The 12,529-nt window shown below is 41.1% G+C and overlaps 1 protein-coding gene across 6 annotated transcripts in view; it reads right to left on the bottom strand.

Annotated features, from left to right (window-relative positions):
* The window catches only part of WWOX (WW domain containing oxidoreductase), a 937,351-nt gene that overhangs the window by 657,949 nt on the left and 266,873 nt on the right, over positions 1–12,529 (bottom strand). For all 6 annotated transcript variants that reach the window (XM_032326528.1, XM_032326522.1, XM_032326523.1 and 3 more), the window contains exon 7: positions 1,830–2,015. In XM_032326528.1, the coding sequence (XP_032182419.1) occupies positions 1,830–2,015 (186 nt within the window). The remainder of the gene's footprint in view (positions 1–1,829; positions 2,016–12,529) is intronic.

Below are 12,529 nucleotides of genomic sequence, written 5' to 3'. Positions count from 1 at the left end.
TTATTTTTCCCCTAACAGGGGGTCCTGACTCCAACCAAGAGACTCCACCAAGGTTTATGGAGGTAATTAGATATCCACACTTCCATTTTACAACATGGTTTAGGGCTCTGGGTCCTTGAGCAGTGAGCGAGTGCTTTCCCAGGACCGTGCTCCCAGTACTCACATTGTCATCTTGGGCACCGCAGGAAGCAACACAAGTGTAATAAACAAACCAGCTCGCGGGAATTAGCATTTTGTAAAAATACCCCCTAACAGGTGCCAAAGATGACCAGAAAGCAGAAAAATCAGTGCCCATCAGCAGATAGGAATGGGCCTGATGAGACATTTCAGGAAGTCCTTGTCTCTAAACTAAAATGGGACTAATTCAGGAGACCAAGGCCCTTCCTTCCAATTCGTCTGCTCCATGAAATTAAGATTCAGATCTCCAAGGTAGGCTCGAATTATGCGGCAGTTAAGAAGAGAACAAAGACGTCACATGAAATACCATTTGAGATACAGATTTACAAAGGGAAGCAAGCAGCTGACAATTCAACATAATCTCCCATTAAATACCAACTCATTTAAACCTATCCCGTGGTGCCCTCCACATCTGGCAAACGATCAGGGCTGGCAGATTTATTTCCAGAGCTCGCTCTCCTGCGCCGGCCCCCACAGTAGCCTCCCTCACTCCTGAGCAGGGCCACTCCACTCCCTGCCCCCCCGCCCCCACAAACCTGGTGTGATTTGCAAAGATAAGAATGTCCAGATTTTGTTACCACCTAATTACTAGATGTTTCGTGTCTTTTAACACAGGGGGGCATTTTCCTTTCATTTCAGCCATCATAAATTTAAAATGGTAAAAGTAAATCTATCTGCAATGTGTCACTTATACCATAAGCCCCTGTGTTTGGGAGTGATAAAGGGTTCAGGCTAACCCTTGGCTGGTCTCTCTCTTCCAAGTCCCAGGGGTTACATTTTATGGAAGCATGATTAAAAAAATAAGCTTCATTCTGGGTCACTAAAACATTTCAGGACTTAAGACGGAGAAGAAGGGGGGAAAAAATAGGCCCTTGCACATTATTTTTTTTCCAGCTACTTTGCAAAGGGTGAAAGCTCCCAGCCACACCAGGAAAATCTCCCTAACATGCATTATCTAGCCTCACCCATGAAGTCCTTTGTCTTCTCCGACTACTTTTCTTTAGACAAATAGTTGTTTATCCAACTCTAGAAACAAATATGCTGAAAATACGACGAAATTTTCAAATGCCTTTTTAGTCAATTGGATATTCTCCTAATGGTAATAGAAGAGAAGTGCCATCTGATGTTTTAATTGAAATTTTAACCAAAAGAGGCATGGCCAGATTTCTAATATGTTCTAACTACAGTACTTTCCCTTTCTACAATTACACAGCTAATGTCTGCATTGAATTCCCTAATTTCTCATTATAAAACAATTGGATTTCATCTCACAGTCTTTAATTGCATTGTTTCTCCTGCTAGAATAACTGCACATTCTTCTTGGTGAGGTGTTGAAGTTGTTGAATGACAAATCAATAAAGGTCAGGCATTCAGATTTAATCAATTATTATTCCATCTCAAAGCAAAATCAATGAGGGGCCTGAAGTATAGTTGTAAAAGCCATCTACGTCGCTGTAGACAAAACTCCTACTAATCCTCCACAATCTCAAAACACGAGAAAGACCCTAGAAAACTAAGGAAGCCAGGTTGAGTGCACCCACACTTTCCGAAGGAGCATCACTGAAAAGAATTTTCGGGAAAGAAAGCCTGGGGGAAACACTAGCTGGTACAGGAGGGGGCCACGTGAAACAGAACATCAGACAGTAACCCACCTATGGGACTCCGACGAGACCACAACTACTCGGGCAGGAGCGGAGCGGCATAGGACATCCTGAAGGAGCTGGACAAGGTAGAAGTGCCCCAGGTGATTCACCTGGAAGGTGGTCTCCAGGCCGTCTTTGGTGAGGCTCCAGGGTAGAGCAAAAGCCGCTGCATTGCACACAAGCACGTGAAGAGATCTGAAAAATAAAACATCCAACGTTGTGCAGACATCAACACTCTAAAATCAAAGATAGCCCATGCTCTGACAGGAATAACCAATTCTTCCCTGTCTTCAAGATCCATCAGTTGGAAACAGGATGTCATAGCATGAGCCATTCTGCTGGGTAAGGGCTTAGCCTATGAGTGGGCTGCAGGGCACCAGGAGTTCCCCAGCATACAGGACTTCCAGTGCTCAAACCGGGGCCATACTGGGCAAACTGGTCACCCTGGATAGAACCCAGATTCTAAAACCCAATTTTATCTGTGCATCTTAGTTTATTCAATTCTTAGCTTCTTTACCTAAAAAATCACAAAAGTCTTTAAAGTATATTTAAGAAATAAAAGAGAAAATAGTTTGTATAAAGACCAACACAGGAACCAGCATTTAATAGATTCTAAGTAAACATATCAAGGGGGAAATGCTCTGTTTAAAGAGACAGGCACACATTGTTTGAATATATTCCTTCCAGAGGCTAAATCATATCTCCACTTTATTTTTATTTTTTTTAATTTCTTTTCAGCGTAACAGTATTCATTGTTTTTGCACCGCACCCAGTGCTCCATGCAATCCGTGCCCTCCCTGATACCCACCACCTTGTTCCCCCAACCTCCCACCCCCCGCCCCTTCAAGACCCTCAGGTTGTTTTTCAGAGTCCATAGTCTCTCATGGTTCACCTCCCCTTCCAATTTCCCTCAACTCCCTTCTCCTCTCCATCTCCCCATGTCCTCTGTGTTATTATTCCTTATGCTCCACAAATAAGTGAAACCATATGATAATTGACTCTCTCTGCTTGACTTATTTCACTCAGCATAACTTTAGAAACAAGCCAGCCCAGGGACAGGTAAGTGGAGGTCTAGTATAATATTCTTTCCTATTTTGTATATATATAAGTTGTTTCATAATAAAATTTTAAAAGGCAGAAGTAAGCCTTTCATGTGAATCAAAATCCTAAATCCTCATAGAGAACTGGTACTTGTGGGAGATAATCCCATGGTGCTAATAAGAATTATAAAAAGGTATTATTAAAGGTTATCCACACTGTTGGTAATTACATTGAAAATGCAAGAGATTACAAAATAAATGAAATGTAAAATTGGGAAATCATTAAATGACTCTGAATATATTCATATGGTGGAATACTATGCAATCATTAAAATGATATATCTTTTGACCCTATAAAACATGCATGTTATAGAACAAAATATATAATATTGTATGATCACACACACATAAAATACTAATGAAAGGTACACAAAAATGTGAATAGTAGTGTCTCTAGCAGTGGGTGGAACCCTGAAATGTCCTAAAGTATCTTCTTTCTGAGTTTTAATTTTGATAAAATGAAGTGCTATGTATATTTTCTTTTGTTACTTGTCCTTTGGGGGTCTTATCTACAAAACCATTGCCGAACCCAGCATCACAAGGATACACTTCTATCTTTCCTTCTAAGAGTTTTAGTTTTAGCTCCTACATTTAGATCTATGGTCCTTTGTAAGCCACACAGAATTAAAGTGAATGCAAGTGATCTAACATCATTCTTTGGCATGCAGGTATTCCAACTGTTGTAGCTGTGTCTCTTAAAAAGACTAATCTTCCCCACACTGAGTGGTCTTGGCACCTGGATGAAAATCAGTTGACCAACTGAAAGAGTTTATTTTAGGACTCTCAGTTCTATTCCATTATTATGGCAGTACTACAGTCTTTGTTACTAAAGCTTTGTAGTAAATTTTTAAATTAGGAAGTGAGAGTAATTCAGTGTTGTTCTTTCACAAGCTTGGGTTGGCTTGTGAGGAGCCCTGCATGCACATATAAAGTTTAGAGTCAGCTTTCAATTTCTGCAAGAAAAAAAAAAGAGAGAGAGAGAGAGAGAGAAAGAAGAAGAAGAAGAAGAAAAGAAGAAAGGAGAAAGGAGGAAGGAGAAGCAGCAGCAGCAGCAGAGGAGGAGGAGGAGGAGGAGGAGCGGGGGGAGGAGGATGAGGGGGAGGAGAAGGAGACAAAGAAAAGCCAGCAGCAACTTTGATGAAGTTTACATTAAAATTGCAGATCAGGGGCACCTGGATGGATCAACTGGTTAAGTGTCTGCCTTCAGCTCAGGTCATGATCTCCAGGTCCTGGAATGTAGCCCTGAGTTGGGCTCCCTGCTCAACGGGGAGTCTGCTTCTCTCTCTCCCTGTGCCCCTCCCAGCTGGTTATACTCACTCTCTCTCTCCCTGTCTCAAATGAATAAATAAAATCTTTACAAAAAAGTTTTCTTGTAAAGATTAATTTTGAGAATATTGTCTTCTTAACAATATTAAGTCTCTTGATTCATGAACATGGGATGTCTTTATATCCATTTAGGTCTTCTTTAATTTCCTTCTACAACATTATATAGCTTTTAAAACACAAGTTGATCACATCTTTCATTAAACATATTTGTAAGTATTTTTTTTTTCTTGCTGATGCTATAGCAAATAGAATTGATTTCTTAATTTGATTTGGGAATTGTTGATTTCTAGTGTAGAGAAATACAATTGATTTTTGCATATTTACTTTTTATCCCCCAACCTTGTTGAAATTATCTACTAGATTTAATTGTTTTTTTTAAGTGGGTTTCTTAGTATTTTCTACACATAAGATCATTTCACCTGCAAATAAAGATAGTTTTACTTTTTCCTTTCCAATCAGAATGTCTCCTTCCCACCCTCAAGTACTTTGGCTAGAATTTCCAGCACCATAATAAATGGAAGTGGTGAGACTTAATACCCTTGTTTTGTTTCCTGATCTTAAAGGGAAAGTATTCAATCTTTTAGTATTAAGCAGAAGATTACATATGGGGTTTTTTGTAGATGCCCTTTATCAGGTTGAGGAAATGGCCTTATAATCCAAGTTTGTTGAGTGTTTTTTTTATCTTGAAAGGGTGTTGGACTTTTTCAAATGCTCTTCCTATGTCCAATGGTATATTCTTTATTTTACTGATACAGTATATTACATTGACTTTCAGATGTTAAACCAACCTAGAATTCCTTGGATAAATCACACCTTGCCATGGTATATAACCCTTTTCATATATTGCTGCTTTTGGTTTGCTAATATGTTGTTGAAGATGTATACATCTATATTGATAAGTGATACTGGTCTGTAATTTTCTCGTGATGTTTCTATCTGGTTTTCAAATAAAAGCATACCAGTCTTATATAGTGAGCTGAGAAGTTTTCCTTCCTATTCACTTTTTCTTAGTTTGCTAATAAGTGATATTAGTTCATTAATTATTCATAATATTAATGATATTATTAATGATTCCAATGATACTAATTTCATTAAGAGTTCATAATAAATGCTTGGTAGCAAGCATGAATTAATTTATCAATAGGCGGAAAAATCACTTCAGGGTTTTTAAAAAAGTATTTATGTAAATCTCATTGCCACTAGGCAATCTAAGTCTCACTGAGAAACTATCTTACTTGTTCTGTTGCCTGATATATCTCCAATCCATCACCTACCTAAGACCTAAAAGTAGTGATATGGCTGAGATCAGATGTGTTTGGGTGGGATCATCTGTTTTTCACTTATGGTTCCCCCAGTTGTCAATGCACAGTCCTCCCACAATCCAGTTACTCTCTGAACAGGTGGACAAAAAATGCTTTGAGACATCTGGTCTACCTAAAACATTCATCAGTTCCCATTTCAAATCGAAACAGAATCTACTCATTTATAACCAAAATAACCTGTATTTTGTAGTAAGGCAAGACGGCTGGAAAAAATAAAAACCTTGAGAGAGGAAGGGGGAGAGTGCCAAGTGAGCACGACTTATACGTGATCTCCTTTCAGCTTTCATCTCAAATACCTGGCTCACTTTTTCAGTTGTTGATACTTTTTTCTCTTTCTTTTTTTTTTTTCCTTTGAGTGATAAATGGGGATTCAGCATTTATTAATAGCTTTAAGTACATAAGAAACTTAGGTGATTTGTACTATTATCAACATTTTACAAACAGGAAAACAAGGGATTAGAAACAAACATCCTGTGGTCCAAATAAGAATCAGAACCAGCTAAAATAAATAAAGAAGGAAATAAGTGAATAAGAACAAAATAAAACAAAAAGATCAGGTGAGTTCAAAGCTACTGTTCAACACCTTTCTCAGATAAGCTCCCTTAAATGGACAGAGCCAAGTGCTGACAGAAATTCTAGCTCGGTCATGATACTATACTTACCTGACTTGTGGCCAGGTAGTTAACATCTGTGATCTGTCTCCTCTCCGTAAACTTAGAACAGCTGCACACACCCCTCTCAAGTTTGTGATGAGTAAAATCCCAGGATTTTGCAAGGTGCACGCCAGGCCAAATCATTGTTACTTCCTTTGTCTCTATACCCTTCCTTTCTAGCCACGCAAGAAGATGCAGTTCTTCAAAGCTGTCTTTCGGATAGGCCTAGGCATTCAGAATTTTGACACCATACCTCTTAGTAACAACACGGCCTCCTCTAGTTACCCTTATCCTTGCCTGTACATTTTCTCAAGGAAATGCAAAACACGCCAAGAAACCTGCTACCAAAGACCTCAGCCTGGGGGCATGAATCCACAGAGGACATGGGAAATTCTCTCCTCTTTCACCAAATTTTAATGCCCTTCATTAATGTTAATTGCACAACACCAGAGGCAAAATATGTACCCTGTACCTAAAACTTGTCACCTCCATTAATTAAAAAGAGGCTTATGGAATATGAAACTATAAAGTGTTAGACTTCTTTTTTTAATTGTATAGACAGTTAATTGGCCTGTACAAAAGGAAAGGAATTTCTTTTCCCTCACTTTAATGAGGTTTTTATTATTCAAATGGCACATTTTGTTCAGTTTTGACTAAAAGCCATTGCAATTCCAAAGGCTCTGAGATGATGAATATTTACAGAATATCAAAAGGAAAGTTCAAACTATAAAGATAGAAGGGAAACAAAAATAGTATCATTCCAATTCCAAAGCTGAGCTGTTAGTCAGCACTCTGGGTCTGATTTCTTTTCTTCTTCGGTGGACTGTGGTCTGTGAGAGGTGAGTGAGGAGAGGAGAGGTCTTCAATGTACAGAAGATCCCAACGAAAGGGGGTGTGCTGCTTCTCTTTGGTTCTAATCTACCCAGAGCAAGAGGGGACCCTGGCATTCTCTGGGCCTGCTAAGGATGATGCCTGGGAAGCAGCATTCCTGCCCACCGGGGCCAACACATTCCTTTGGGCCAGAGAACAACTGTTCAATCGTAAAGAGAGTGGCGACGCGGTTCTTTAGCAGGGGGTAGTGCTCCTGCTCATTCATGGAAGCAATGATGGGCCAAGCTTTGGAGCCACAGTAGCTTTAAGTGATACTTCATACTGAAAGAGTGCCAGATGGTGATAATAAACAGAAGGGGGTCCTAGCACAAAGGCTGTCACTAACTGGCTTTCAGAGAGCTGATCTCTAAGTTTTCCTCTCACTTCCCTGTTGTTTTTTTCTTCTTTTAAATTCAGATGTAATTGACACATCACACTGTATTAGTTTCAGGTGTACAACTCTTCAAGCGTCCCACCCATTGACTATACCTTCTCTCTTTCTCTCTTTCTGGCCTTTCCAATAGCTCATGCTCCACTGGCTTCTTCTTACTCTCTTCAGGCTAATCAGATTTTTTGGCCATCTACAAAGTAAAAATGCAGAAAGAAGGAAAGACAGTGGAGGAAAGAAACTGAAAGGAAGGAGGACAGACAGGAGAGAGAAGGCTGGAAAGAGAATTATGTCTACTTGACACCAGGGCTCTTTCAACTGGCCCCAGCCTCTCACTTCCCATTTGTGGACTACAGTTTAGAAATACTTGTCTCGATTCCTAAATCTCTTTTCCGTGCCCCAAACCCACTTCTCATCATCAAGATGACTGAATTCTTCCCCATGACCATCCAGAATCTCTGAAAGCTGCCTGGACAGCAATGGCTTCCCAATCAAGAAACCCAACAACCTCCCCTCCATTGAAACCAGACTTCTCTGTCACCATGGACCTCCTCCTAATGTCACCACTACCCCATCTTCTGTCTCTCCCAGCCCTCCCTCTCCCAGCCAGGGACTCCAAACACACATCTATAAAGATGAACTTAGACCCACAGCTCCAGCCCCATTTTCCTCCCAAGTTCCAGAATCTCATTCAGATCCACCCCAAATCTAAACTCTTCATCTTCTCTCCTCAAGTCTTTCCCCTTCCTAATGTCCTTATTTCTAGTGGGTGATGATACTCTCTAACTGGTCCCCTGAATAGTAACACTTAGGAGGTATGTGCTAGTCTCTATGACTAGTCAACACCAGCATCTCTAGAAACTATTAATATTTTTCCAGTCCCCTACATTTTCAATGGAATGAGCATTAAGATGTTCTTCCTAGATCTTAATTATGGGTCCAGTGTACCCCTTCACAACTACCAAGAGCAGACTTCTTCATAAAATTGTTCTTGACTGATAGGCACCATCACATCTACAAAGTCATGCCCCGGACCCAGCTGCTCTGCTAACAAGGAGGACAACTCTGGTATGAGTCTTTCTTCAGGAACCTCTGGGATCAGGTGAAGCTAGTCTCCAGTTGAACACAATCTGTTTTCCTCCCTACCTTCTCCTGAGAATATGCCCCCTAAATCACCAATAAATACGTCCCTGTCCCTGGCTTGACTTCTAGGGAAGTTGAGCTAAGACAACCACCAGCACTCCATATCCTGTTGCCTTTAGCTCTGCCCCTGCAAAATCCCAGACCTGGTCTTGCTACCGCTACTTTCTCCCTTATTTGACCTTACCACGAGTACTGGTAATCCAGTTAAACACATTTTGAGAGTCTAACAGAAAAACTGATGAAGATATTTAAAAATTGATTAAACTAGATTACAAATAACCAGCATGTTAATATCCTTTAGTAGTAATAATTAAAATATTTCATACCAAATAAATTGATAGATTTATTTATAATATTATTACATTGTTATTGTGTTATATAAAGCTGATAGGAATATATATTCCTGCACCCTGGATAAGTGCTGCTTGAAGCCAATACATTTGTGGTAATTTATCACAACAGCAACAGAAAAGTAACAGAGTCAGGTAATAAATGTTTGCTCCTTTAAGTCACTAAGTTTTGGGAGAGATTTAACAGCAAAAGATAACTAGTATATGCATCATGCTATATGAGAGAAACCAAACTCAAAAAGCTATGTGCAGAATATATACATTTATATAACATTCTGGAAAAGGCAAAACTCTAGAGACAGAAAAAAAATATCAGTGGTTGCCAGGGGCTGGGTGTAGGGGGAGTGACTCCAAAGAGCCATGGGGCAAATTTGGGGCGTGGCGGGTGGGGTAAGGGAATGGTTCTATATCCTGACTGTGGTGACTCCATGACCCTGTGTTCATCAGAACTTACCCAACTCCATTATTAAAGGGTGAATTTTACTATATGGAAAATGCAACTAAAAAAAAAAAAAAAAGGTAGAAGCACAGGAGCGCTTTGTGTGCCTCCAGCAGCCTGACTCACACCCCTAGGAGGAGCGACTCATATATCTGCATGCTGACCGTACCCAGTGGGACCACAGCAGTTGCGCCTAGTGATCTCCATTATCTCTGGACCGACTTGCAGAGCACCTTGTACCTGACAAGCGTTGACTACAAAACTGTGAAATCTGACTAAGTCAAGTAAAATACGCATAGACTATTGACGATGCTCCTCGCCCTGGGTGCCAAGAAACAATGGAGAAGAAAGATGTTAAAATCTACTCGCAGAGAGAACAGGTCAACGTTAACTGTGTAGAAACGAGAGAATACTGGACCCATGTCTACAGCACCCATGCTGACTGCTCTCCACCCCGTCCTTCTAAGAGCCAGATCAAACCCCAAGACCCCTGCAGAACCTTCCTAGACCCCTGCACCCATAAGAACGTTCCTCCTCTGAATGCGTACAGCATTTAGCAACTATGTAATTCCACAGGCAACTCCTGAACCTCGTCATGGCGAGAACTGCCTGTAAGTTCTCACCCAACACACAGATCCTTTCCTGTGAAACTTCACGTCCACATACAAGCACTGTAACAGCAGGGATGCAGGTACACAGTGTTGTCATCCTATAAAACTGGGCGTAACACTTTAGTCCGAGAGAATGTTCAGTAAGTGCTTATTTGAACACATAGGTCTAGTAAACGCGAACTGAGACAGAGGCCTAGATTTGTTGCTTGCTTCGGACAATCCTGTGACGTCAGTCTGAGGAAATGCTGGTAGTTCTTGGTATGTCAATATTCTATTTTAACAACCATAGCAACCCATAAGGCAGACAACATCAGTACCATGTTACAGTGGAAAACACCAAGGTTCAAAATGTTCCTTGCCAAGTAGCTGAAGAGGCCAGAACTGAGATCTAAAACTATCTGCCACCAAAATCTTTCCTGGGCCAGGAAAACACACAGGCTTTACACTCAGGGAACAGGAAGGCTTTCGGTGTGGAGCCAGGGGCTTGAACACAGATAGTGAGCTATCTGAATGGCACCCCTAGACTTGTTCAGTGCACACCCTGGACATCTATCTACAGGCAGCAGTGCTCTGATAATGATGTTGAGAAATTAAACTCAAATAAAACACCAGAACTTCAGCCTATGTGCAACCCAGATCTCACCCATGGTGATGGTATGCATGCAGGTTTCTGGACAGCAGAGCAATTAGTGACGTTGGTGTCACATGACTTTCTGGTCCTCGCTGACACTCGGACACACAGTACTTTCTGCCTGACGCTCCTTGTCCACTTAGATGGACCTAAGGGGGTCCTTCACTCAGTCCCAGCTGCGCCTTCTACACATCACAACCCATCCTGTCCCCCAGGCCTACTCAGGAGACTCTTCTTGCTTAAAAAATCCTTGCTCCTCATCTGGAAGATGGGCACTATCGCCCTCTTCTGAAATTCCTAGACACTTTCCCTGGACCTTTTACAAGGTTGGCAACAGGATGATTGACAGAAAGACAGATACAACTAAAGGGCACAAGGTCCTTCGACCTATGGCCACTAGACAAATGCATGGGTCAGGAGATTCAGCTGTTTCCCGAGTTCCGTGGCCTACAAGTCCCTGCCAAGACACCAAACTCCTCCTGACACTGGGCCCTCAAGGGCCAGGATCCTGTCTGTTTCCTCTGCAACCATCCACTGCCATTCTGAACCCTGCCAACTAGTCTGAATGCTCATCAGTAACTGGCAATGACCCAACACTAGCACATCGTGAGATTACTATAAATAGAACATCACCTGAGCTGCAGCATCTCCCAGAAGGGGCTTCAATTCTGCTTGGGGTACGTCCATTCCTACACTGCTTAACTGTTTGGGACATGATCTGTCCCTTATCTTTGCCTGCAGACTACAATCAATGTCCATAGGAAAGAAGTCTTTGTTTGGCCAGACTTCGTTTGCATGTAGTAAGAAGTAAGCCTTTGGTACATCATGAATGAATGAATCAGTGAATGAATGAATGAATCAAATCAATGCTATCTTCCCAGTGACATTTGATTTACAAATCACATTCCATAGCCATGTTTTACAATTTATTATTACCTAAAATATAGCCAAAAAAGCAGGAGAAAATTGGATTTGGTTCTAGCTGATCCACGAAGGTTGAGTTACTTACGCTTTGAGGACAAGACCAGTTTGAGATGATCCAAGCAACCTAATAACCACATGTAATGTCAGAACTGAGGACTGAGAAGGTGCTTTGAAAGAATCTGTGAAGAGCAGGGGCAGCCATCATGGGGTTGAATTACAGTGAGGATCTGTAAACTGAATCATAACACGCTCCCGGAAAACGAGACAGACCTTTACAGGCTAAATAAACACCCGTGGAACATTAACACAATTGTGGCTTTGGGGGATTCCATCTCCGACACAGCAAAAGAATGAGCTAAGTGTAATGTTATGTAAAGGGAAATACTTTTCAATTCCTCCTTGAAACAGAATGTCACACCATCTGGGGCATTTCTCAAAGAAGCTGTGGGAATTCATACTATATGGAAATTCTCTGAAATTCAATAGAAAGGGCCTAAGGACCCAAAGTCCCAAAAACAACTGTTTCTAAGACATCGTTAAGTGTTAAGTTTTCTGTTTCTTTCAGAAACAGGAGAAGAAAAAAAAATCACTGTGGAATTCTAAGGAGGATCTCTGCTCAGAGATCACTAGGGCTGGCTTATTTTGAACTCACGGATGGCAGCATAAACTGAAACACAGCCATTCTCTCGTGCAGCTATCTCCAGCCCAGCGAAGGTTCCAGACTCTCCAGCAGTCCACCAAGACCTCAACTGCCCCAGATGCAGTGTGCACACCCACAGTAAAAGTCAAGGGGACTTTAGGTGGTATATGGACAAACAAGCATAAAAAATGCTTGTTTAAGGTAACATACTGGAAAAAATAGCTGCTCAAACTCACAATGGCAATAATGATTAAAGGGAATGACAGTAAAAACCTTGTTTGCTAGTCGTGAAAATTAGAGAAAAACATAAAC

Source organism: Mustela erminea, chromosome 19, assembly GCF_009829155.1.
Source record: "Mustela erminea isolate mMusErm1 chromosome 19, mMusErm1.Pri, whole genome shotgun sequence".
Classification (NCBI taxonomy): domain Eukaryota; kingdom Metazoa; phylum Chordata; class Mammalia; order Carnivora; family Mustelidae; genus Mustela; species Mustela erminea.
This window is presented reverse-complemented; position numbering and strand designations above follow the sequence as displayed.